Below are 26,130 nucleotides of genomic sequence, written 5' to 3'. Positions count from 1 at the left end.
GACCATGCGGATCTATCTGAGAATAGAGTTACATCAGTCGCCAAGGGATTCTCTGGAACTCGTTAAAAGCTTAGGGCCTTTGGACTCGGGAGGAGTCTGCTCTTCCCATAAACATCTTGGAATGGAGGACGATTTACAATGCTCTATTGGCTTGGTCTCAGTTGTCCTCAGCCCAGTTTATCAGGTTTCAGTCAGACAACATAACCTCTATGGCTTACATCAATCACCAGGGAGTTCCTTAGCCATGCAGGAGGTTACTCTGATTCTTCAATGGGCAGAGACCCACAATTGCTGTATATCTGCCATACACATTCCAGGAGTAGACAACTGGGAAGTGGATTTACTGAGCAGACAGACTTTTCATCCCGGGGAAGGGGAATTCCATCTGGAGGGGTTTTTCTGCTTAGCCCTCAAATGGGGGTTGCCGGAATTAGATCTGATGGCGTCATGTCAGAATGCCAAACTTCCAAGGTACGGTTAAAGGTCAAGAGATCCGCTGGCCATTCTGATAGATGCTCTGGTGGTTCTTTGGGTTTTCAGGTTGACATACCCGTTTCCTCCGTTTGCTCTCCTTCCACGAGTCATTACAGGAGAGGGTGTCAGTGATTCTCATAGCCCTTGCGTGGCCTCGCAGGATCTGGTTTGCAGACCAAGTGGAGATGTCATCTCTCCCACCTTGAAGACTACCTCTGAGGAAGGACCTCCTGATTCAGGGTCCCTTCCTTCATCTAAATCTTGTTTCTCTGAAGCTGACTGCTTGGAGTTTGAACGCTTAATTCTGTTTAAGCGTGGTTTTTCTGAGTCTGCTATTAACACGATTATTCAGGGTCACAAGCCTGTTACTAGAAAGATTTACCATAAGATATGGCGTAAATATCTTTATTGGTGTGAATCCAAGGGCTACTCTAGAATTCCTAGAATTGTATCTTTTCTTCATGAAAGTCTGGAGAAGGGATTGTCAGTCAGTACCCTGATGGGTCAAATTTCTGCTTTCTCAGTTTAACTACATAAACGTTTGGTGGATGTGCCAGATGTGCAATCTTTTTGTCAGGCCTTGGTCAAAATCATGCCTATCTAAGTCTGTTGTTCCTCCTTGCAGCCTTAACCTTGTTCTTAAAGTTTTACAGCTGGCTCTGTTTGAGCCGTTGCGTTCCATAGACATTAAGTTGTTATCTTGGAACGTTTAGTTTCTTGTTGCTGTCTCTTCTGCTTGAAGAGTCTCGGAACTCTGAGCTCTGTAGGGTGATTCCCCTTATCTTATTTTTCATGCCAAAAAAGGCGGTTCTTCGTACTAAGTTAGGTTCTTTCCTAAGGTTGTTTCTAATAGAAATATCAATCAGGAAATTGTTCCCTCTCTGTGTCCTAATCCTCCTTCTGCCATAGAACGTTTGTCACACAATTTGGATGTTGTACAAGCTCTTAAATTCTACTTACAGGCGACTAAGGATTTTCGCCAGTCCTCTTCCCTCTTTGTCTGTTTCTCTGGGAAATGTAAAGGTCAGGAAGCTACTGCTACTACGCTTTCTTTTTGATTACGAAGTATAATTCATTTGGCTTATGAGACTGCTGGACAGCAGTCTCCTGAGAGAATTACGGCTCATTCCACGAGAGCGGTTTCCTCTTCTTGAGCTTTCAAAAAGCTTCTGTGGAACAAATTTGCAAGGCTGCAACTTGGTCTTCTCTACATACTTTTGCCTTGGCTGAGGCTTCTTTTGGGAGAAAGGTTCTTCATGCGTTGGTGCCTTCTGTTTAGGACTGCCTGTCTTGTCCCTCCCTATTTATCCATGTCCTCTAGCTTGGGTATTGGTTCCCAACAGTAATTACTCCAACCATGGACTCTCCATATCTTAGGAAAGAAAAACAAAATTTATGCTTACCTGATAAATTTATTTCCGGATATGGTGAGTACACGGCCCCACCCTTTATTTTAAGACAGCTGTTCTTTTGACTATAACCTCAGGCACCTCTACACCTTGTGTTACTCCTTTTTCTCCATTTCCCTTCGAGCGAATGACTGGAGGTTTTGGGTAAGAGAGTGATACTTAGCAGTTTAACTGTGATGCTCTTTGCCGCCTCCTGCTGGCCAGGAGTGATATTCCCAGCAGTAACTACTCAAACTGTGGACTCGCCATAACCGGAAATAAATTTATCAGGTAAGCATACATTTTTTTTTTTTTTTTTTCTTCTTTCTATCATGATTCTGATAGAGCATGCAATTTTAAGCAACTGTCTAATTTACTCCTATTATACATTTTATTTGCTTTTAGGAGCCAGGCAGTGGTATTTGTATAGATAGATATTGAGGGAGAGACCCAAAAAGTTAGGATCCATGGTAAATTTGTAGATGCTCCTGGGTTTGCCGAGCCCTGTTTTACAGGATAGTGTATGTATAGCACTGTTGGGAAATACTTGCATACAAAATGTTATAAAATCAGCTAAAACAAACGTTATTTGCAAACCCGTAGTAGTCTTGGTGCAACTAACCTTAAAGGGACACCCAAAAATTTTCTTTCATAATTCAGAGCATGTGAGTTAAAACAACTTTCCAGTGGGCGTGTCTAGCCATCATCCGTGTCAGGAAGCAAATATGGGAGCTCCTCATTTTATCTAATTAATCTGTTGATTATCTTCAGCTAACAGGGACATCGCTAACTGCTTTGTCATAAATAGCCTTCTATAGAGACACTTACATCATTTGATGCCACTATTGTATGACACTTTCTAATATGAAGCCCTAATCCAGACATTTGGAAAACTTGAGCTGCGGCCTGCATAAAGATCTACACCACTCCTCCCGGACTATCAGGAATTACAACCAACCTAACACTGTTATATGCAGCAACTAACCGTGCCATTGTTGATGTACTGACTCGGTGCTCAGACTGTGCAACCGTTACTGTGACAGATGGAACAAAGCAAGCCAAAAGTGAGGGAGGCGATAGACAACTGGGAACTGAAGGTCCGGTCCTCACTGTCTCGGCACTTTCGTGAGCTACAGAAAGACATAGGAGCCGTGCTAATCTTGTGGCAGCTGGAGCACCAGAGATCCATTGGGTGTGGACATCCGCCAACACAGAATCCCGGGAAGTCACCAACACAAGATGACACACTGCCTTCAGCAAAGCAAAGTACACAACAGATCTCTTCACGCAGCGCTCAATACCGGGAGACTAACATACACCTAGCTGATCAAGAAAGAAGAAACAATGCAGAGATGATTCCCCAGTTCCATGCCTCTAAAGCACCTCACGCTGACCTACCCTTGTGCCATGGGATGGGAGATAAAGACCACCAGTAAGTAACTTTACATTCGATGGGCTTCTACGGGTAATGGAGATATTTTTTCTATTTGGGGGCATGGTACCGGGCCCTGCTGCCTTCCTGAGTCTTGTAGCTGAGGGACTGCATCCCAACTGAACGCAGCCGGAACCGTTTTGGCATAGTCTAATTGACTGAGACTTTGTCTTTTGTCGGTTGAGCCATGTGGCAGACTGGGAGGCTTAATACCGCACTGATCGCTGTGGTCCGAGATGTTCACAATTATGTTTAACAATCCCTGCTCCTATTAACTTTTCTTTTTATATTATTGTTTTTATATTATTGTTTATGCTATTCATGTAATATATGCACATTGTGAGTTAGTTAGCTCTTAATATTGTAGATTTTAGCTTAATGTTATGCATCGTTTGACACGTGGGGTGGGATAGAGGCTCAGATATAACGCTTTCCCTTATACCCATCATCTATATAATGAGGGTAAATTTCTCCCCATGTTAATTTACAGAGAGAGGCTCGAGGTCTAGGGGTAACCTGCTTTGATGCACATAATGACGGCTGTTTTAGATTTATATCTTTTCTCCAACATAGGTGTGTCCGGTCCACGGCGTCATCCTTACTTGTGGGATATTCTCTTCCCCAACAGGAAATGGCAAAGAGCCCAGCAAAGCTGGTCACATGATCCCTCCTAGGCTCCGCCTACCCCAGTCATTCTCTTTGCCGTTGTACAGGCAACATCTCCACGGAGATGGCTTAGAGTTTTTTAGTGTTTAACTGTAGTTTTTATTATTCAATCAAGAGTTTGTTATTTTAAAATAGTGCTGGTATGTACTATTTACTCTGAAACAGAAAAGAGATGAAGATTTCTGTTTGTAAGAGGAAAATGATTTTAGCAACCGTTACTAAAATCCATGGCTGTTCCACACAGGACTGTTGAGAGGAATTAACTTCAGTTGGGGGAACAGTGAGCAGTCTTTTGCTGCTTGAGGTATGACACATTCTAACAAGACGATGTAATGCTGGAAGCTGTCATTTTCCCTATGGGATCCGGTAAGCCATTTTTATTCAGACAGTAAATAAGGGCTTCACAAGGGCTTTTTAAGACTGTAGACATTTTCTGGGCTAAATCGATTCATATATTACACATATTTAGCCTTGAGGAATCATTTAATCTGGGTATTTTGGTAAAATAATATCGGCAGGCACTGTTTTAGACACCTTATTCTTTAGGGGCTTTCCCTAATCATAGGCAGAGCCTCATTTTCGCGCCGGTATTGCGCACTTGTTTTTGAGAGGCATGACATGCAGTCGCATGTGTGAGGAGCTCTGATACATAGAAAAGACTTTCTGAAGGCGTCATTTGGTATCGTATTCCCCTTTGGGCTTGGTTGGGTCTCAGCAAAGCAGATACCAGGGACTGTAAAGGGGTTAAAGTTAAAAACGGCTCCGGTTCCGTTATTTTAAGGGTTAAAGCTTCCAAATTTGGTGTGCAATACTTTTAAGGCTTTAAGACACTGTGGTGAAATTTTGGTGAATTTTGAACAATTCCTTCATACTTTTTCGCAATTGCAGTAATAAAGTGTGTTCAGTTTAAAATTTAAAGTGACAGTAACGGTTTTATTTTAAAACGTTTTTTGTACTTTGTTATCAAGTTTATGCCTGTTTAACATGTCTGAACTACCAGATAGACTGTGTTCTGAATGTGGGGAAGCCAGGGTTCCTTCTCATTTAAATAAATGTGATTTATGTGACACTGAAAATGATGCCCAAGATGATTCCTCAAGTGAGGGGAGTAAGCATGGTACTGCATCATTCCCTCCTTCGTCTACACGAGTCTTGCCCACTCAGGAGGCCCCTAGTACATCTAGCGCGCCAATACTCCTTACTATGCAACAATTAACGGCTGTAATGGATAATTCTATCAAAAAACATTTTAGCCAAAATGCCCACTTATCAGCGTAAGCGCGACTGCTCTGTTTTAGATACTGAAGAGCATGAGGACGCTGATGATAATGGTTCTGAAATGCCCCTACACCAGTCTGAGGGGGCCAGGGAGGTTTTGTCTGAGGGAGAAATTTCAGATTCAGGGAAAATTTCTCAACAAGCTGAACCCGATGTGATTACATTTAAATTTAAGTTGGAACATCTCCGCGCTCTGCTTAAGGAGGTATTATCCACTCTGGATGATTGTGAGAATTTGATCATCCCAGAGAAACTATGTAAAATGGACAAGTTCCTAGAGGTCCCGGGGCTCCCAGAAGCTTTTCCTATACCCAAGCGGGTGGCGGACATTGTAAATAAAGAATGGGAAAGGCCCGGTATACCTTTCGTCCCTCCCCCCATATTTAAAAAATTGTTTCCTATGGTCGACCCCAGAAAGGACTTATGGCAGACAGTCCCCAAGGTCGAGGGAGCGGTTTCTACTTTAACCCCTTAAGGACCAGCGACGTACCCTGTATGTCGCTGGCCTTTTTTTGGGACGTGATTGTTTTATAGCGCGGTCTTGCCACCAGCGTTGAGACGGCTCTATTCCACAAAGCCTGCTGGAGGGAGGGCATTAATAGCGTTTTCTTGCTAGACTTGTGCTATTATGTCCTGAAAAAACCCTTAACGACCAGTGACATACAGGGTACATTGTGGTCATTAAGGGGTTAAACAAACGCACCACTATACCCATAGAAGATAGTTGTGCTTTCAAAGATCCTATGGATAAAAAATTAGAAGGTTTGCTTAAAAAGATGTTTGTTCAGCAGGGTTACCTTCTACAACCAATTTCATGCATTGTCCCTGTCACTACAGCCGCGTGTTTCTGGTTCGATGAGCTAGTAAAGGCGATCGATAGTGATTCTCCTCCTTATGAGGAGATTATGGACAGAATCCGTGCTCTCAAATTGGCTAATTCTTTCACCCTAGACGCCACTTTGCAATTGGCTAGGTTAGCGGCAAAGAATTCTGGGTTTGCTATTGTGGCGCGCAGAGCGCTTTGGTTGAAATCTTGGTCAGCTGATGCGTCTTCCAAGAACAAACTCCTTAACATTCCTTTCAAGGGGAAAACGCTGTTTGGCCCTGACTTGAAAGAGATTATCTCCGATATCACTGGGGGTAAGGGCCACGCCCTTCCTCAGGATAGGTCTTTCAAGGCCAAAAATAAACCTAATTTTCGTCCCTTTCGTAGAAACGGACCAGCCCCAAGTGCTACGTCCTCTAAGCAAGAGGGTAATACTTGCCAAGCCAGCCTGGAGACCAATGCAAGGCTGGAACAAGGGAAAGCAGGCCAAGAAACCTGCCACTGCTACCAAGACAGCATGAAATGTTGGCCCCCGATCCGGGACCGGATCTGGCGGGGGGCAGACTCTCTCTCTTCGCTCAGGCTTGGGCAAGAGATGTTCTGGATCCTTGGCCACTAGAAATAGTCTCCCAAGGTTATCTTCTGGAATTCAAGGGGCTTCCCCCAAGGGGGAGGTTCCACAGGTCTCAATTGTCTTCAGACCACATAAAAAGACAGGCATTCTTACATTGTGTAGAAGACCTGTTAAAATGGGAGTGATTCATCCTGTTCCATTAGGAGAACAAGGGATGGGGTTCTACTCCAATCTGTTCATAGTTCCCAAAAAAGAGGGAACGTTCAGACCAATCTTAGATCTCAAGATCTTAAACAAGTTTCTCAAGGTTCCATCGTTCAAAGTGGAAACCATTCGAACAATTCTTCCTTCCATCCAGGAAGGTCAATTCATGACCACGGTGGATTTAAAGGATGCGTATCTACATATTCCTATCCACAAGGAACATCATCGGTTCCTAAGGTTCGCATTCCTGGACAAGCATTACCAGTTCGTGGCGCTTCCTTTCGGATTAGCCACTGCTCCAAGGATTTTCACAAAGGTACTAGGGTCCCTTCTAGCGGTGCTAAGACCAAGGGGCATTGCAGTAGTACCTTACTTGGACGACATTCTGATTCAAGCGTCGTCCCTTCCTCAAGCAAAGGCTCACACGGACATAGTCCTGGCCTTTCTCAGATCTCACGGATGGAAAGTGAACGTGGAAAAGAGTTCTCTATCTCCGTCGACAAGGGTTCCCTTCTTGGGAACAATAATAGACTCCTTAGAAATGAGGATTTTTCTGACAGAGGCCAGAAAAACAAAACTTCTAAACTCTTGTCGGACACTTCATTCCGTTCCTCTTCCTTCCATAGCGCAGTGCATGGAAGTAATAGGTTTGATGGTAGCGGCAATGGACATAGTTCCTTTTGCGCGCATTCATCTAAGATCATTACAACTGTGCATGCTCAGTCAGTGGAATGGGGACTATACAGACTTGTCTCCGAAGATACAAGTAAATCAGAGGACCAGAGACTCACTCCGTTGGTGGCTGTCCCTGGACAACCTGTCACAAGGGATGACCTTCCGCAGACCAGAGTGGGTCATTGTCACGACCGACGCCAGTCTGATGGGCTGGGGCGCGGTCTGGGGATCCCTGAAAGCTCAGGGTCTTTGGTCTCGGGAAGAATATCTTCTACCGATAAATATTCTGGAACTGAGAGCGATATTCAATGCTCTCAAGGCTTGGCCTCAGCTAGCAAAGGCCAAGTTCATACGGTTTCAATCAGACAACATGACGACTGTTGCGTACATCAACCATCAGGGGGGAACAAGGAGTTCCCTGGCGATGGAAGAAGTGACCAAAATCATTCAATGGGCGGAGACTCACTCCTGCCACCTGTCTGCAATCCACATCCCAGGAGTGGAAAATTGGGAAGCGGATTTTCTGAGTCGTCAGACATTACATCCGGGGGAGTGGGAACTCCATCCGGAAATCTTTGCCCAAATTACTCAACTGTGGGGCATTCCAGACATGGATCTGATGGCCTCTCGTCAGAACTTCAAGGTTCCTTGCTACGGGTCCAGATCCAGGGATCCCAAGGCGACTCTAGTAGATGCACTAGTAGCACCTTGGACCTTCAAACTAGCTTATGTATTCCCGCCGTTTCCTCTCATCCCCAGGCTGGTAGCCAGGATCCATCAGGAGAGGGCGTCGGTGATCTTGATAGCTCCTGCGTGGCCACGCAGGACTTGGTATGCAGATCTGGTGAATATGTTATCGGCTCCACCATGGAAGCTACCTTTGAGACGAGACCTTCTTGTTCAAGGTCCGTTCGAACATCCGAATCTGGTCTCACTCCAGCTGACTGCTTGGAGATTGAACGCTTGATCTTATCAAAACGAGGGTTCTCAGATTCTGTTATTGATACTCTTGTTCAGGCCAGAAGGCCTGTAACTAGAAAAATTTACCACAAAATATGGAAAAAATATATCTGTTGGTGTGAATCTAAAGGATTCCCTTGGGACAAGGTAAAGATTCCTAAGATTCTATCCTTTCTTCAAGAAGGATTGGAGAAAGGATTATCTGCAAGTTCCTTGAAGGGACAGATTTCTGCCTTGTCTGTGTTACTCCACAAAAAGCTGGCAGCTGTGCCAGATGTTCAAGCCTTTGTTCAGGCTCTGGTTAGAATTAAGCCTGTTTACAAACCTTTGACTCCCCCTTGGAGTCTCAACTTAGTTCTTTCAGTTCTTCAGGGGGTTCCGTTTGAACCCTTACATTCCGTTGATATTAAGTTATTATCTTGGAAAGTTTTGTTTTTGGTTGCAATTTCTTCTGCCAGAAGAGTTTCAGAATTATCTGCTCTGCAGTGTTCTCCTCCTTATCTGGTGTTCCATGCAGATAAGGTGGTTTTACGTACTAAACCTGGTTTTCTTCCAAAAGTTGTTTCTAACAAAAACATTAACCAGGAGATAGTCGTGCCTTCTTTGTGTCCGAAACCAGTTTCGAAGAAGGAACGTTTGTTGCACAATTTGGATGTTGTTCGCGCTCTAAAATTCTATTTAGATGCTACAAAGGATTTTAGACAAACATCTTCCTTGTTTGTTGTTTATTCTGGTAAAAGGAGAGGTCAAAAAGCAACTTCTACCTCTCTCTCTTTTTGGATTAAAAGCATCATCAGATTGGCTTACGAGACTGCCGGACGGCAGCCTCCTGAAAGAATCACAGCTCATTCCACTAGGGCTGTGGCTTCCACATGGGCCTTCAAGAACGAGGCTTCTGTTGATCAGATATGTAGGGCAGCGACTTGGTCTTCACTGCACACTTTTACCAAATTTTACAAGTTTGATACTTTTGCTTCTTCTGAGGCTGTTTTTGGGAGAAAGGTTTTGCAAGCCGTGGTGCCTTCCATTTAGGTGACCTGATTTGCTCCCTCCCTTCATCCGTGTCCTAAAGCTTTGGTATTGGTTCCCACAAGTAAGGATGACGCCGTGGACCGGACACACCTATGTTGGAGAAAACAGAATTTATGTTTACCTGATAAATTACTTTCTCCAACGGTGTGTCCGGTCCACGGCCCGCCCTGGTTTTTTAATCAGGTCTGATAATTTATTTTCTTTAACTACAGTCACCACGGTATCATATGGTTTCTCCTATGCAAATATTCCTCCTTAACGTCGGTCGAATGACTGGGGTAGGCGGAGCCTAGGAGGGATCATGTGACCAGCTTTGCTGGGCTCTTTGCCATTTCCTGTTGGGGAAGAGAATATCCCACAAGTAAGGATGACGCCGTGGACCGGACACACCGTTGGAGAAAGTAATTTATCAGGTAAACATAAATTCTGTTTTTTTTTTTTTTTTTTTTTTTTTAACATTTTATTTTTTCTAAACTCATTGTTATCGATCGTCTACCAGCTTGCTGTCTCTCTCCTATGGGGAAAATTATGGAGGAGCCCTGCAATAGGACTAGTAGACCTGTTCAATGTAGTTTACTCACTACCTTAATTATAAGAACCTCTACAAGGGGAAATCAAATGTTATACTATTTTATTCAGTTATAGCCTCATGGATAGAGCCTCCAAATATAAAGCAGTCCAAAGCTGTAAGTAATGTGCACGCATATATTTTTAGGTCTCTCTAAATGTAGATTATAGAGCACTTTTCCCCTTACCATATGTTATTTTTGGGTGGACGTGATATATTATCACTACTGAGAGGAGTAGACTAACAGAAGTTATTTGCAGTCACAAGGCTTAGAAGCTAACTAACCATATGCCAATCTCAAAGGTGTTGCAAACTCACTCTCCATACTTCACCTGCCGTCCGGCTATAGGGCCCGTACCTGGGGGGTGAAGTTCAACTACCCAAGTTTGTGAATATCTATTTTAATTCTTAGGTCCAAGCCTAAAGGTATTACAACAACACTTTACCATTGCACAAATATGTTTAGCCTGTTTATCTACTATGTGATTTCTCATTTGCTTCTTCATATGCTGCCAGCTGACCATATATATGCTAAGCAATAACTCAGATTGTTATCTATTTCATATTGTGAATTATAGTTGATGGTCCTTTATATCCCATATAATCTTAAATTTATACACAGTGAGATTGCTTGATGTTTGTCTGCCCTCTTATTTCATTTGTCCCATGATGTGCCCATGAGACCCTTTTGCTAATAAGACACTTAATGCTAATGTTATGATATAGTTAATGGCCCTGACGCGTCGTCGTCCCCCCCCCGTTTCAACAACATCCCAAGGTCTAAAGGCTTGATTTATCAAGCCTCTACTGCTGCAAGTTCTCTCAAGAACTGGCTCGCCATGATTTATCAAGCAGCGGTTACCAGACCGCTGCTTCCCTAATATCTTCGCCACCTCTATTGTGGCGAAATTCAATCTCCTCAGTCGAGTCCGACCGAGGAGATTGACAGCTCCTGCCCACGCGTTGGCTGTGCGCGGGCAGGGGGCGGGATTGCACGCGAGCGCAAAATTGCGCTCGTGTGCAATGTTAATTACCTGCGGGTAATTTCGCTACTCCTTAGCGTTGATAAATCTAGCCCTAAGAGTGACCATACTTAGCATCAAAGCCCTTCCCCTATATCATATAGATTCCATAGGTCCATGAGTGGCCTTTTGAAGCTATGGCGGTGCATTACTTTTCAAGGGGGGAAAAAATATCTAAGCCACTGTTAGAATAAGTGACACCGTAGTATAATTATAACAGATCATTTTACTCCTCTGTACTTATCTCTAAGCGGTGTTTATCCGCTGTTCAAACCTACTATGTTATTTCTGTGGCTATATTTAGAGCTCCTTTGTTCCTATATCAGTTGGTTTTTAAGTAACCATAACATTAGCCACTGTTCAACGCTATTTTTTATACTATAAAAAGATTCTCAAATTTATGATAGCTATATAATATACAACTTTTGTATGTTAATGTGTCAGACATAATTGTTTTTATTTTTAACTTTGGAAAGAGGCAATGTCAACTGTATATGTATATTACTAGTTATATTAACATGTTGTCGTTTGTATACCAAGAATTTCAATAAAAGATTTAAAAAAAAAAACCCAAAAAAACTTTCCAATTTACTTTTAATTTGTTTTGTTCTCTTGGTATCCTTGGTGGAAATGGAGCTGCTGATTGGTGGTTGCACATAAGCCTCATGTTATTGACTCACCCAATCTGCAACTCCTTTTCAACAAAGGATGCCAAGAAAACAAACACATAAAAGTAAAGTGAAAAGTTGTTTAAACTCGCATGCTCTATCTGAATTATGAAAGAAATTGTTTGGGTTTTATGTCCCCTTTAACATAATTGACTGATCAGTGTGATTTTAACATGGGGTGATTTTCTTCAGTGTGTTTTAAACTCAGCAGCTCATTAGTATCATGTCCCTGTTTTATTTAGAGCAGAACATATACTGAACATTATTTTCAAGGGGTGTCATCTTAAACTGTAGGGCAAATTCAGTTTTAAATGTTTAAACATTTTGTGTGCAAATCTTTTGCATTGCCTAATTGTTGCTTTATTATGGGGGGATATATCTATCTCTCAATCATATTTTATATAAGCCTGTATTAAGGATTATATAATTACTTCACCCCTGGATTATATCAGGTTCTTTAAAGCCCTATTTCGAAAATGGCATGTCATTAGTGTTATTTATATTAAAGATATTGTAACCACATTCGATGAACACAATATATTTATACTATAGATTAGTGTTAAACCCATTTTTGTATTGATAACTTTTCATCCATAGGATTATGAGTCCACCAAATTAAAAGTTATGTTCTTTCAACCGATTTATGATGAAACTGTAGATTTTGACAGCTAGGTGGCACCAGATGTTGACTGGTCTTGCCTCACAATATAGAGATGGGGATAACTTTGGTCGTTTAAGTGAGGTTATTTTTTTTTTTTTTTTTACATAGGTTACTTAATTTATGTTTTTGTTTTTTCTTTTAGATTCGCCATGAAGTTAGCTTTAAAAATATGACTCATAAGCTGTGCAGTGATCACTGCTTCAATAGATACAGGATGGCAAATGGTTTAATCATGAATTGCTGCGAACAGTGTGGAGAATACTTGCCAAGTAAAGGAGCTGGAAATAACATACTTATGGTTGAAGGCCAGTGGAAGAGATTTTGCAGCCCAGTCTGCCTCAGCGATTTTAAGATGGTAAATCCTGTTTCAAGTTGTCGCAACTTCTACCAATGAAAAGAATTCATTTTCAGAGGACAAAAAAGTGTTGCTTTGCAATTGTATTAATCCCCATTTATTAGAAAAGATGATAAAGATGCAACAAGTTGTTTAAAATTGTTATAATTTGCAGTTTAACATTTGATTTTCCTCTGTACTTGTTCAGATTATTTCTTACCTTTTAAAGTCAACAGACCTATGTAAATAAAAGGGTTAAAGTGCTTTTAATTTGTTACATATTTATGTGTTTGTTCAACAGTTTTTTACTTTTTGCTTGAAAATTCAATCAAATTCCAGTCTGAAACTCTCTAATTCTGGACCATAGTAGAAAGCAGTTGAACAAATACAGTGAAGCAGGAAACTACTTACATATGCTTCACTTGCTAATTTAACAAAATATTTATATTACATTGATAGTGCTGCTGTGCCTTCAGAATATTTTTAGATTCAATATTGCATGTCCTTGATGTGAAAGTGTTGCAGTACTGAAATACTTTTCGCTAATGGTTTTCTTCAAAGTTCTCAATAATACACATTTTAAAGCTATCCATGTTTGGGCAATGACAGTGTTAATGTTTTTAATTATGGATAACCAACCAAGGACTAATATTTAAAGTGAAGAAGTGCACTGCCTTTGCTCATTGTTAGTTACTATATAAACAGTGCCTCTTCTGCCTGCAAAATCTGTTACTATTTAGAATAACCAAGTCTCTGTGGTGGCAGCTGGAGAATGCAGCTTCTTTCACCAGATGGTGGTGGCAATAAGAGCCTTGGATGTGGGGGTGGTATCGGGTTAGGGTACTAGGGGAGGGGCTATCTTTTATCCATGTAATTTTAAAACATGATTTTGTAATGCTATGTGTTTTAACCCCTTCAAAATGGGTTAATCATGTAAAGCAACTGCTGAAAACACCTGTTATTGTATGAACAAGGACCGGTTCTGCACAATTTTATGTACCTTTTAGTCATTTTTAGACTTATTAGATACATGAGAACATGGTACTCTAAGTTGAAGAACATTGATTCCACTTAAAATCATGTTTCCAAAGATAATCTATTTAATATTAAATAGCCAGAGTTAATCTATAGTAAATCTGAGGTTATTCAAAAGGCCATCTTTTCTGATGCAGATAGTGCATGCAGTTTTAAGAAGCTTTTAAATGTACATTAATAAATGTACCTCATTCTCTTAGTATCCTTTAATGAAATGCATACCTAGCAGGCTCAGGGAAAGCAATGCACTACTGGGTGCTAGATGAGGATTGATCACTACACCAGTTGTCATTGGTTTACCAAATGTGTTCAGCAGTGTCCCAGCAGTGCATGTGTACTAGTCGGGTTATATTTTTTTTATACTATTGGTATTGTAAATTTAAATAGCCTCTGCCAATTAGTGTGGTTGTATAAGTTTTGAGGACTTTGCCATCCCCTTTTATTCTAAATTTTTTACTCCCATACTTGACTTCATAACTGTTTTATTTCAGTGTCCTTCCCATGTAAATCTTGCTTTTAGAATAACTTGAGCCTTCAAATTGTGCATTGGCTGATTCTGTTTTGGGACGTCAAACATTCAAATAATAAGTTGTAATTGAAAACCTTGAAAAATAGCATTTACCAAAATGCCCAATAAGCTTAAATTTGAATATTTTTACTTACCATCCCTTTAACACACCCCTCTTACATTGTTGCACTTTTTTGATTCTTCTACCTACTACACACTGATTTCATAGATCTTTGCAGGAGCTGATTTTTTTTTTTTTTTTTTAATCAGGCCCTAATTGACTACAGCAATAGAGATAAATTAAACGTTTATGATTCAGTTAGAGCATGCAACTTTAACAGTTTTCCAATTCTTTTTAACCCCTTAATGACCACAGCCCTTTTCCATTTTCTGTCCGTTTGGGACCAAGGCTATTTTTAAATTTTTGCGGTGTTTGTGTTTAGCTGTAATTTTCCTCTTGCTCATTTACTGTACCCACACATATTATATACCGTTTTTCTTGCCATTAAATGGACTTTCTAAAGATACCATTATTTTCATCATATCTTATAATTTACTATAATTTTTTTTATAAAATATGGGGAAAAATGGAAAAAAATCACACTTTTCTTCTGTTATGTGTGATCAGTCCACGGGTCATCATTACTTCTGGGATATAACTCCTCCCCAACAGGAAATGCAAGAGGATTCACCCAGCAGAGCTGCATATAGCTCCTCCCCTCTACGTCAGTCCCAGTCATTCTCTTGCACCCAACGACTAGATAGGATGTGTGAGAGGACTATGGTGATTATACTTAGTTTTTATGACTTCAATCAAAAGTTTGTTATTTTACAATAGCACCGGAGCGTGTTATTACTTCTCTGGCAGAGTTTGAGGAAGAATCTACCAGAGTTTTTTTACTATGATTTTAACCGGAGTAGTTAAGATCATATTGCTGTTCTCGGCCATCTGAGGGAGGTAAAAGCTTCAGATCAGGGGACAGCGGGCAGATGAATCTGCATTGAGGTATGTAGCAGTTTTTATTTTCTGAATGGAATTGATGAGAAAATCCTGCCATACCGTTATAATGACATGTATGTATACACTTCAGTATTCTGGGGATGGTATTTCACCGGAACTACTCTGTTAAAAGTCACTAATCCTTTTAATAAGTATTTATCATGTTAAACGTTTTTGCTGGAATGTAGAATCGTTTACATTTCTGAGGTACTGAGTGAATAAATATTTGGGCATTATTTTCCACTTGGCAGTTGTTTGGTTTTAATTGTGACAGTTTCGTTTCTCTTCACTGCTGTGTGTGAGGGGGAGGGGCCGTTTTTGGCGCTCTTTGCTACGCATCAAAAAATTCCGGTCAGTTACTCTTATATTTCCTGCATGATCCGGTTCATCTCTGACAGATCTCAGGGGTCTTCAAACTTCTTTGGAGGGAGGTAGATTCTCTCAGCAGAGCTGTGAGAATTTTATATTGACTGTGAATAAAAACGTTGCTCTGTAATTTTTATGTCAAATTTAATTATTGTTATTTTTCTAATGGGAACAAACCTTTGCTAAAAGTTGTGTTGTTTTAAAGTTTGATGCTATAACTGTTTTTCAGTTCATTATTTCAACTGTCATTTAATCATTTAATCGTTTAGTACCTCTTTGAGGCACAGTACGTTTTTGCTAAAAAAGATTATAACCAAGTTGCAAGTTTATTGCTAGTGTGTTAAACATGTCTGACTCAGAGGAAGATATCTGTGTCATTTGTTCCAATGCCAAGGTGGAGCCCAATAGAAATTTATGTACTAACTGTATTGATGCTACTTTAAATAAAAGTCAATCTGTACAATTTGAACAAATTTCACCAAACAGCGAGGGGAGAGTTATGCCGACTAACTCGCCTCACGCGGCAGTACCTGCATCTCCCGCCCAGGAGGTGCGTGATATTATGGCGCCTAGTACATCTGGGCGGCCATTACAGATAACATTACAAGATATGGCTACTGTTATGACTGAAGTTTTGTCTAAATTACCAGAACTAAGAGGCAAGCGTGATCACTCTGGGGTGAGAACAGAGTGCGCTGACAATACTAGGGCCATGTCTGATACTGCGTCACAGCTTGCAGAGCATGAGGACGGAGAGCTTCATTCTGTAGGTGACGGTTCTGATCCAAACAGATTGGATTCAGATATTTCAAATTTTAAATTTAAATTGGAGAACCTCCGTGTATTACTAGGGGAGGTCTTAGCAGCTCTCAATGATTGTAACACCGTTGCAATACCAGAGAAACTGTGTAGGTTGGATAAATACTTTGCGGGTACCCGGCGAGTACTGACGTTTTTCCTATACCTAAGAGACTAACTGAAATTGTTACTAAGGAGTGGGATAGACCCGGTGTGCCGTTCTCACCCCCTCCAATATTTAGAAAGATGTTTCCAATAGACACCACCACTCGGGACTTATGGCAAACGGTCCCTAAGGTGGAGGGAGCAGTTTCTACTTTAGCTAAGCGTACCACTATCCCGGTGGAGGATAGCTGTGCTTTTTCAGATCCAATGGATAAAAAATTAGAGGGTTACCTTAAGAAAATGTTTGTTCAACAAGGTTTTATATTGCAACCCCTTGCATGTATCGCGCCGATTACGGCTGCGGCAGCATTTTGGATTGAGTCTCTGGAAGAGAACCTTAGTTCATCTACGCTAGACGACATTACGGACAGGCTTAGAGTCCTTAAACTAGCTAATTCATTCATTTCGGAGGCCGTAGTACATTTAACCAAACTTACGGCTAAGAACTCAGGATTCGCCATACAGGCACGTAGGGCGCTGTGGCTAAAATCCTGGTCAGCTGATGTTACTTCTAAGTCCAAATTACTTAATATACCTTTCAAGGGGCAGTCTTTATTTGGGCCCGGTTTGAAAGAAATTATCGCTGACATTACAGGAGGTAAGGGCCACGCCCTACCTCAAGACAAAGCCAAAGCCAAGGCTAGACAGTCTAATTTTCGTCCCTTTCGGAATTTCAAAACAGGAGCAGCATCAACCTCCACTGCACCAAAACAGGAGGGAGCTGTTGCTCGTTACAGGCAAGGCTGGAAGCCTAACCAGTCCTGGAACAAGAGCAAGCAGGCCAGGAAACCTGCTGCTGCCCCAAAGACAGCATGAACCGAGAGCCCCCGATCCGGGACCGGATCTAGTGGGGGGCAGACTTTCTCTCTTCGCCCAGGCCTGGGCAAGAGATGTTCAGGATCCCTGGGCGCTAGAGATCATATCTCAGGGATACCTTCTAGACTTCAAATTATCTCCCCCAAGAGGGAGATTTCATCTGTCAAGGTTGTCAACAAACCAGATAAAGAAAGAAGCGTTTCTACGCTGTGTACAAGATCTGTTATTAATGGGAGTGATCCATCCGGTTCCGCGGTCGGAACAAGGACAAGGGTTCTACTCAAACCTGTTTGTGGTTCCCAAAAAAGAGGGAACTTTCAGGCCAATCTTAGATTTAAAGATTCTAAACAAATTCCTAAGAGTTCCATCGTTCAAAATGGAAACTATTCGGACAATCTTACCCATGATCCAAAAGGGTCAGTACATGACCACAGTGGATTTAAAAGATGCTTACCTTCACATACCGATTCACAAAGATCATCACCGGTATCTAAGGTTTGCCTTCTTAGACAGGCACTACCAGTTTGTAGCTCTTCCATTCGGATTGGCTACGGCTCCAAGAATCTTCACAAAGGTTCTGGGTGCCCTTCTGGCGGTACTAAGACCGCAAGGGATTTCGGTAGCTCCGTACCTAGACGACATTCTAATACAAGCTTCAAGCTTTCAAACTGCCAAGTCTCATACAGAGTTAGTTCTGGCATTTCTAAGGTCGTATGGATGGAAAGTGAACGAAAAGAAGAGTTCTCTTTTTCCTCTCACAAGAGTTCCATTCTTGGGGACTCTTATAGATTCTGTAGAAATGAAGATTTACCTGACAGAAGACAGGTTAACAAAGCTTCAAAATGCATGCCGTGTCCTTCATTCCATTCAACACCCGTCAGTAGCTCAATGCATGGAGGTGATCGGCTTAATGGTAGCGGCAATGGACATAGTACCTTTTGCACGCCTACACCTCAGACCGCTGCAATTGTGCATGCTAAGTCAGTTGAATGGGGATTACTCAGATTTGTCCCCTACTCTGAATCTGAATCAAGAGACCAGAAATTCTCTTCTATGGTGGCTTTATCGGCCACACCTGTCCAGGGGGATGCCATTCAGCAGGCCAGACTGGACAATTGTAACAACAGACGCCAGCCTACTAGGTTGGGGCGCTGTCTGGAATTCTCTGAAGGCTCAGGGACTATGGAATCAGGAGGAGAGTCTCCTTCCAATAAACATCCTGGAATTGAGAGCAGTTCTCAATGCCCTTCTGGCTTGGCCCCAATTAACAACTCGGGGGTTCATCAGGTTTCAGTCGGACAACATCACGACTGTAGCTTACATCAACCATCAGGGAGGGACAAGAAGCTCCCTAGCAATGATGGAAGTATCAAAGATAATTCGCTGGGCAGAGTCTCACTCTTGCCACCTGTCAGCAATCCACATCCCGGGAGTGGAGAACTGGGAGGCGGATTTCTTGAGTCGCCAGACTTTTCATCCGGGGGAGTGGGAACTTCATCCGGAGGTCTTTGCCCAAATACTTCGACGTTGGGGCAAACCAGAGATAGATCTCATGGCGTCTCGCCAGAACGCCAAACTTCCTCTCTACGGGTCCAGATCCAGGGATCCGGGAGCGGTTCTGATAGATGCTTTGACAGCACCTTGGAACTTCGGGATGGCTTATGTGTTTCCACCCTTCCCGCTGCTTCCTCGATTGATTGCCAAAATCAAACAGGAGAGAGCATCAGTGATTCTAATAGCGCCTGCATGGCCACGCAGGACTTGGTATGCAGATCTAGTGGACATGTCATCCTGCCCGCCTTGGTCTCTACCTCTAAGACAGGACCTTCTGATACAGGGTCCATTCAAACATCAAAATCTAACTTCTCTGAAGCTGACTGCTTGGAAATTGAACGCTTGATTTTATCAAAACGTGGTTTTTCTGAGTCGGTTATTGATACCCTGATACAGGCTAGGAAGCCTGTTACCAGAAGGATTTACCATAAAATATGGCGTAAATACCTATACTGGTGCGAATCCAAAGGTTACTCCTGGAGTAAGGTTAGGATCGCTAGGATATTGTCCTTTCTACAAGAAGGTTTAGAAAAGGGTTTATCAGCTAGTTCATTAAAGGGACAGATTTCAGCTCTGTCCATCTTGTTACACAGGCGTCTGTCAGAAAATCCAGACGTCCAGGCCTTTTGTCAGGCTTTAGCTAGGATCAAGCCTGTGTTTAAAGCTGTTGCTCCGCCATGGAGTTTAAACTTAGTTCTTAACGTTTTACAGGGTGTTCCGTTTGAACCCCTTCATTCCATTGATATAAAATTGTTATCTTGGAAAGTTCTGTTTTTAATGGCTATTTCCTCGGCTCGAAGAGTCTCTGAGTTATCAGCCTTACATTGTGATTCTCCTTATCTGATTTTTCACTCAGACAAGGTAGTTCTGCGTACTAAACCTGGGTTCTTACCTAAGGTAGTCACTAACAGGAATATCAATCAAGAGATTGTTGTTCCATCCTTGTGTCCAAATCCTTCTTCAAAGAAGGAACGTCTTCTACACAATCTGGATGTAGTTCGTGCCCTCAAGTTCTACTTGCAGGCAACTAAAGATTTTCGCCAAACTTCTTCCCTGTTTGTCGTTTATTCTGGACAGAGGAGAGGTCAAAAAGCTTCTGCTACCTCTCTCTCTTTTTGGCTTCGTAGCATAATACGTTTAGCCTATGAGACTGCTGGACAGCAGCCTCCTGAAAGAATTACAGCTCACTCCACTAGAGCTGTGGCTTCCACTTGGGCCTTTAAGAATGAGGCCTCTGTTGAACAGATTTGCAAGGCTGCAACTTGGTCTTCGCTTCATACTTTTTCCAAATTTTACAAATTTGACACTTTTGCTTCTTCGGAGGCTATTTTTGGGAGAAAGGTTCTTCAGGCAGTGGTTCCTTCTGTATAATGAGCCTGCCTATCCCTCCCGTCATCCGTGTACTTTTGCTTTGGTATTGGTATCCCAGAAGTAATGATGACCCGTGGACTGATCACACATAACAGAAGAAAACATAATTTATGCTTACCTGATAAATTCCTTTCTTCTGTTGTGTGATCAGTCCACGGCCCGCCCTGTTTTAAGGCAGGTAAATATCTTTTAAATTATACTCCAGTCACCACTTCACCCTTGGTTACTCCTTTCTCGTTGATTCTTGGTCGAATGACTGGGACTGACGTAGAGGGGAGGAGCTATATGCAGCTCTGCTGGGTGAATCCTCTTGCATTTCCTGTTGGGGAGGAGTTATATCCCAGAAGTAATGATGACCCGTGGACTGATCACACAACAGAAGAAAGGAATTTATCAGGTAAGCATAAATTATGTTTTTTTTCTGTAGTGTAGCGGTTTCCACCCGCCCCCGTTGGTCCCGCCCACGACCCCGCCCCCCTCCACTCCACACAGAGCATCGATGGCCGCCCACCTGCCTCCCATGTAAGCTCCCACCCACCAACTATACCGGCCATCGATGTCCGGTGCAGAGAGGGCCACAGAGTGGCTCTCTCTGCATCGGATGGCCAAGGGGGGTTATTGCAGGATGCCTCCATATCGAGGCATCACTGCAATAACCGGAAAGCAGCTCGAAGCGAGCAGGATCGCTTCCGGCTGCTTTCCAGACCAAGGACGTACGCCAAACGTCCTCGGTCATTAACTGTATTTTTTTTTTTTGAGGACGTATGGCGTAAGTCCTTGGTCGTTAAGGGGTTAAAATGTATTTTATGCATAGGCACTAGCTCCTACTGAGCATGTGTAAGAATTCACAGAATATATGTATATGCATTTTGTGATTGGTTGATGGCTGTCACATGATGTAGGGTGAGGGAAATTGTGAGAAACAAATTAATTTTAAATTCACAATGCTTTTACATTGTTTTGTATTTCTTGATTATGCAATTCTACTGTACTGAAATGGTCTTTTAAAGTGTCACTGTAAACTGTAAAATAGTGCAAGTCTTATAAGCAGATGTAAAGTTTTTTTTATAAATGTATAATATATATTTATATATATATATATATAATTTTTTATGTAGATCTTTTACAATGTAGGTCTTAATTACCGATTTTAATTTTCTTTAAATTTGCGTCCGAATTGTATTTAATGCTTTAAAGTTCTCAATGAATTAGTTCTAAATTAATTTACATATTTTATTTTTTAAAGTTTTGTATTTCTGCAAATAAGAATACATACAGTAGAGGTTCCCAAACTTTCTGACCACCATCCCTTTGAGTCCATAAACTTATCATCATCACCCTCTACTTTACCCTGTAAAACATTAATCAGCATAGCGGTGCACAGCATCGAACAATAATAAAGACTTGATACAAACATTTATTCAAATTTAAGTTAAACCTTTTTTTTTTTTTTATTCAAACATTTTTAAATTTTCAAGTTGATAGTCACTATGCAAGTGTCTTGGATACCACATTCAGTAATAAACATGTATTTCTTTCTAATGGCAGTGAGTCCACAAATTCATAACCTATGGGATCTACTTCACCTGGCCACCAGGAGGAGGCAGACACCCCAAACAGAGCATTGAAATATCACTTCCCCTACCCTCTCAGTAGTTATTTTCTTTGTGGAGGTAGGCAGAGAAAGGTGCTCTGCTGAAGTTTCTGATTTTTAATGTGATAGCTGCTGGATGTCGCAAGGAAGTTCCAGCTTAACCATGCTATCAGGCAAATGGTGTTGGTTTCACTGATTTCCCTTTGTCTTACAGGACCCTCCAGAGGACAGGAAATGGGTAAATCCTGTCTTTATTTCACATTTCTCTCTAATGGCACCTAACAGACAGGATTTATTTAATCATATTGCCAACTAACCAGGAAGTTTTTTTCCTGATAGACCACAGGGACGGTAAGGGATTAAATCAAACTTAATGCACAAAATAAGGCAAATCTGGGCCATACATAAGACCTCAACATAGAGGTTGTTTCAAAGGGGACACATTAGAATAATATGCTCGGTAACGGCACCGCTCCTCTGACCGTACTTGCCGTTTGGGTGCTGCCAGCTTATATGGCCTGTTAGAATGCACTATGTTGGCCTCACGCCCCAGAAGCCTACGTTCACTTTCAGGTTTCTTCAAAAGGAGCATTAATACCAGGCTATTTTAGATAGACGGTGACGCTGGAATAGACACTACTCGTGATATCAGAAGCGCTTTTCCTATGCATAAGGCCTGTGGTGGTGGGCATGTCCGACTCCCGCAGCAGGCAGTTTTGGCGCCTTGCAGTGAGTGTGCAACAGCTTTGCAGTGGCAGCATGGGAGACTCATCCTGATGCGGAGATTATGAATGAATATGTAGACTCACTGATTTTAGAAAATATAATTAATGCTTATGTTGTAAAAAGATTATTTTTGGCAGTGTGTCCACAAACCCGTGTAGTGGCGGCAGTCTTACGGCACCTCCTTTTACCTTCTTTTATCTCTGTATTGGCTTGAACTACTGAGAGGGTAGGGCTAGCGAGAGATATATTTCAATGCTCTATTTGAGGTGTCTTTGACTCCTCCTGGTGACCAGGTGAAGTGTTTCCCATAGTTTATGAAATTGTAGATTCTCACTGCCAAGAAAGAGAAAATTATTTATCAGGTAAGCAAAAATTGCATTTCTTTCATGTAATTAGCAAGAGTCCATGAGCTAGTGACGTATGGGATATACATTCCTACCAGGAGGGGCAAAGTTTCCCAAACCTTAAAATGCCTATAAATACACCCCTCACCACAACCACAATTCAGTTTTACAAACTTTGCCTCCCATGGAGGTGGTGAAGTAAGTTTGAGCTAGATTCTACGTTGATATGCGCTTCGCAGCAGGCTGGAGCCCGGTTTTCCTCTCAGAGTGCAGTGAATGTCAGAGGGATGTGAAGAGAGTATTGCCTATTTGAATTCAATGATCTCCTTCTACGGGGTCTATTTCATAGGTTCTCTGTTATCGGTCGTAGAGATTCATCTCTTACCTCCCTTTTCAGATCGACGATATACTCTTATATATACCATTACCTCTACTGATTACAGTTTCAGTACTGGTTTGGCTTTCTACTACATGTAGATGAGTGTCCTGGGGTAAGTAAGTCTTATTTTCTGTGACACTCTAAGCTATGGTTGGGCACTTTTATATAAAGTTCTAAATATATGTGTTTAAACATTTATTTGCCTTGATTCAGGATGTTCAATATTCCTTATTTCAGACAGTCAGTTTCATTATTTGGGATAATGCATTTGAATAATAAATTTTTTCTTACCTTAAATTTGACTTTTTCCTGTGGGCTGTTAGGCTCGCGGGGGCTGAAAATGCTTCTTTTTATTGCGTCATTCTTGGCACGGATTTTTTTGGCGCAAAAAAATTTCTTTGTCATTTCCGGCGTCGTACTTTTCGCCGGAAGTTGTTTGTGTTTGCGTCTTTTTTTTGACGTTTTGCGCCAAAAACGTTGGCGTCGCCGGATGTGGCGTCATTCTTGGCGCCAAAAGCATTTAGGCGTCTAATAATGTGGGCGTCTTTTTTGGCGCTAAAAAATATGGGCGTCATCATTGTCTCCACATTATTTAAGTCTCATTGTTTATTTGCTTCTGGTTGCTAGAAGCTTGTTCATTGGCATTTTTTCCCATTCCTGAAACTGTCATTTAAGGAATTTCATAGATTTTGCTTTATATGTTGTTTTTTCTATTACATATTGCAAGATGTCTCAGATTGACCCTGGATCAGAAGCTACTTCTGGAAAAACGCTTGACTGAGTTCAGTCCTACCAAAGCTAAGTTCATTTATTTTAAATGTTATGAATGTTTAGCTATGGTTTGTAATAGGTTATCATGATAAACTTTTACATGCAGAATCCATTAGTATTTATGCTTTATATATTGCCATTCTTTTTACATCTTATGTACAAGAAATATTTAGAAGATTTTTAAGAAATATTTTTCTGATTCTATTTTAAATGCTTTGTCTGACTTTGTGCCTTCTAATAAAATTTTTAGGTCTTTTTCACTTTTTTAATTATTGAAGTTTCAAATGACCAACAACATACTGATTTATCCTTCTCTGATGATGATTTTTCTCCATCAGATATTGACACTAACAAATCTACTTTTTTTTTTTTTTTTTTATTAAAGTACATTTGTTCTTTGTTGAAAAGGTGTTTATTATTTTACATTAAGGTAACTAGTTCTTTTTCAAGACTAGCTAACACTATTTCTGCTTATTTATTCTTCTGTGTTTTCAGAGGTTTTTTTTTCCAATTCCTTATACTAGGGAATGGAATAGGCTGAGAATTTTCTTTTATTCCTTCTTCAAAGGTTTTAAACTATACTCTTTGCCGGCAGTTTAATTCAATTTGGAGGGTTCTCCAATTTATTGGGGCTATCTCTACTCCTACTAATTATGCTATTGTTTCTATAGCAAAATAGTATTTATTTTCCTTTAGATGGTTGTATCTTATTTATGGAAAATTACTTAGTTTCAGGTACTTTTCTTGGACCTGTGATTTATTTGGATGTTGCAATTGCTTCATTTTTTCTGTTTACTTTAAGTTCAAGTATCAGATTATGATTTATTTTAGCATTGTTAAAGGGACAAAATTTACTAGACTAGGTGCTGTTGCATTTGTCTTGTTGTTTTGCATTTATTGATTATGCAAGTCCACTGTATTGTCTGGTCCTTTAACTGGACTATCATGCTAATAATTTCATTTGTGTCTTCATTTTATTGAATATTTTCGCAAATTAGGTTTAATCTATGTCTTTAGCTGTTTGAGCTAGAAGAATTTTGTGATTTCTAAAAATCCATATTTCTTTTGTTCTAAGATAATCAATTATTTGTTTTATAATTGGATTCAATTCTTAACTGTTACTCTGGGCTTCAAGATTGAGTTCTAAGACTAAAACTTTAAGCTTATACTAGTTTGGTTGTTCTTATTATGGAATGAATTCCTGAATTCTTTCCCAAGTAACATGTTTTTAATTGGAAATTTTTTCCGTTCGAAATCAGCTCCCTTAAATTGCGATGTATGTGCCGTATTCCAGCTTGGCTGGCAAGGGGCAGGTTAAGATTTTTTTGAAATTTATTTGGTTCTATTCAGGTCCAAATTTCTTTGATTTTATTCCAGTAAGGCTAACACTTTCTTTAAGTGTGTTTCGGTCCTATTTATTTTGGGTACTGTTGAAGCATGGATAGTCACTTGTGGGGTTCAAGCGATACTCAGACCTGGAATCTTCTGGGGTATTTCTTCCAGTTTCATTTTTAGGAACTGAGTTTTGGAGTTTTTATTCAAACTATTCTGCCTTTTTTTGGTCAGTGATAGCATTATTTGTTTTCTTTCGATACAATAAATGCATATTTTTTCTGTATTCATTCAGATTATTTCTGAGGATGCGGAATCTCATATGATTCACTTTGTTCTTCAGGACATAGAGGATCTTTTTTTCAAAAGCTCTTGATTCCTCTCACAAGGGTCACCTTTTTTTGGGTTTCCAGATAGTTTGTGTCACTGTCTTTGTCTCGATCAGACAAGGGACAATTTTATTGGGTTCCGTCTGTCGGTACCTTTAGTCTCTATTATTTCCTTCAGTTGCTATATATGCATAGAAGTTTTAGGTCTTATGGCCACAGCATTTGATTCAATTCCCTTTGCTCATTTTCAATAGAAAGAACCTTTCCAGTCTTTTATGCT

The 26,130-nt window shown here is 40.9% G+C and overlaps 1 protein-coding gene across 5 annotated transcripts in view; it reads left to right on the top strand.

Annotated features, from left to right (window-relative positions):
• Window positions 1–26,130, top strand: part of ZMYM2 (zinc finger MYM-type containing 2) — a 409,791-nt gene that overhangs the window by 113,341 nt on the left and 270,320 nt on the right. For all 5 annotated transcript variants that reach the window (XM_053708531.1, XM_053708528.1, XM_053708530.1 and 2 more), the window contains one exon: window positions 12,571–12,783. In XM_053708531.1, coding sequence (XP_053564506.1) covers window positions 12,571–12,783 — 213 coding nt within the window. The remainder of the gene's footprint in view (window positions 1–12,570; window positions 12,784–26,130) is intronic.

The sequence above is a fragment of the Bombina bombina genome, chromosome 3 (genome assembly GCF_027579735.1).
Source record: "Bombina bombina isolate aBomBom1 chromosome 3, aBomBom1.pri, whole genome shotgun sequence".
NCBI lineage: Eukaryota > Metazoa > Chordata > Amphibia > Anura > Bombinatoridae > Bombina > Bombina bombina.
This window is presented reverse-complemented; position numbering and strand designations above follow the sequence as displayed.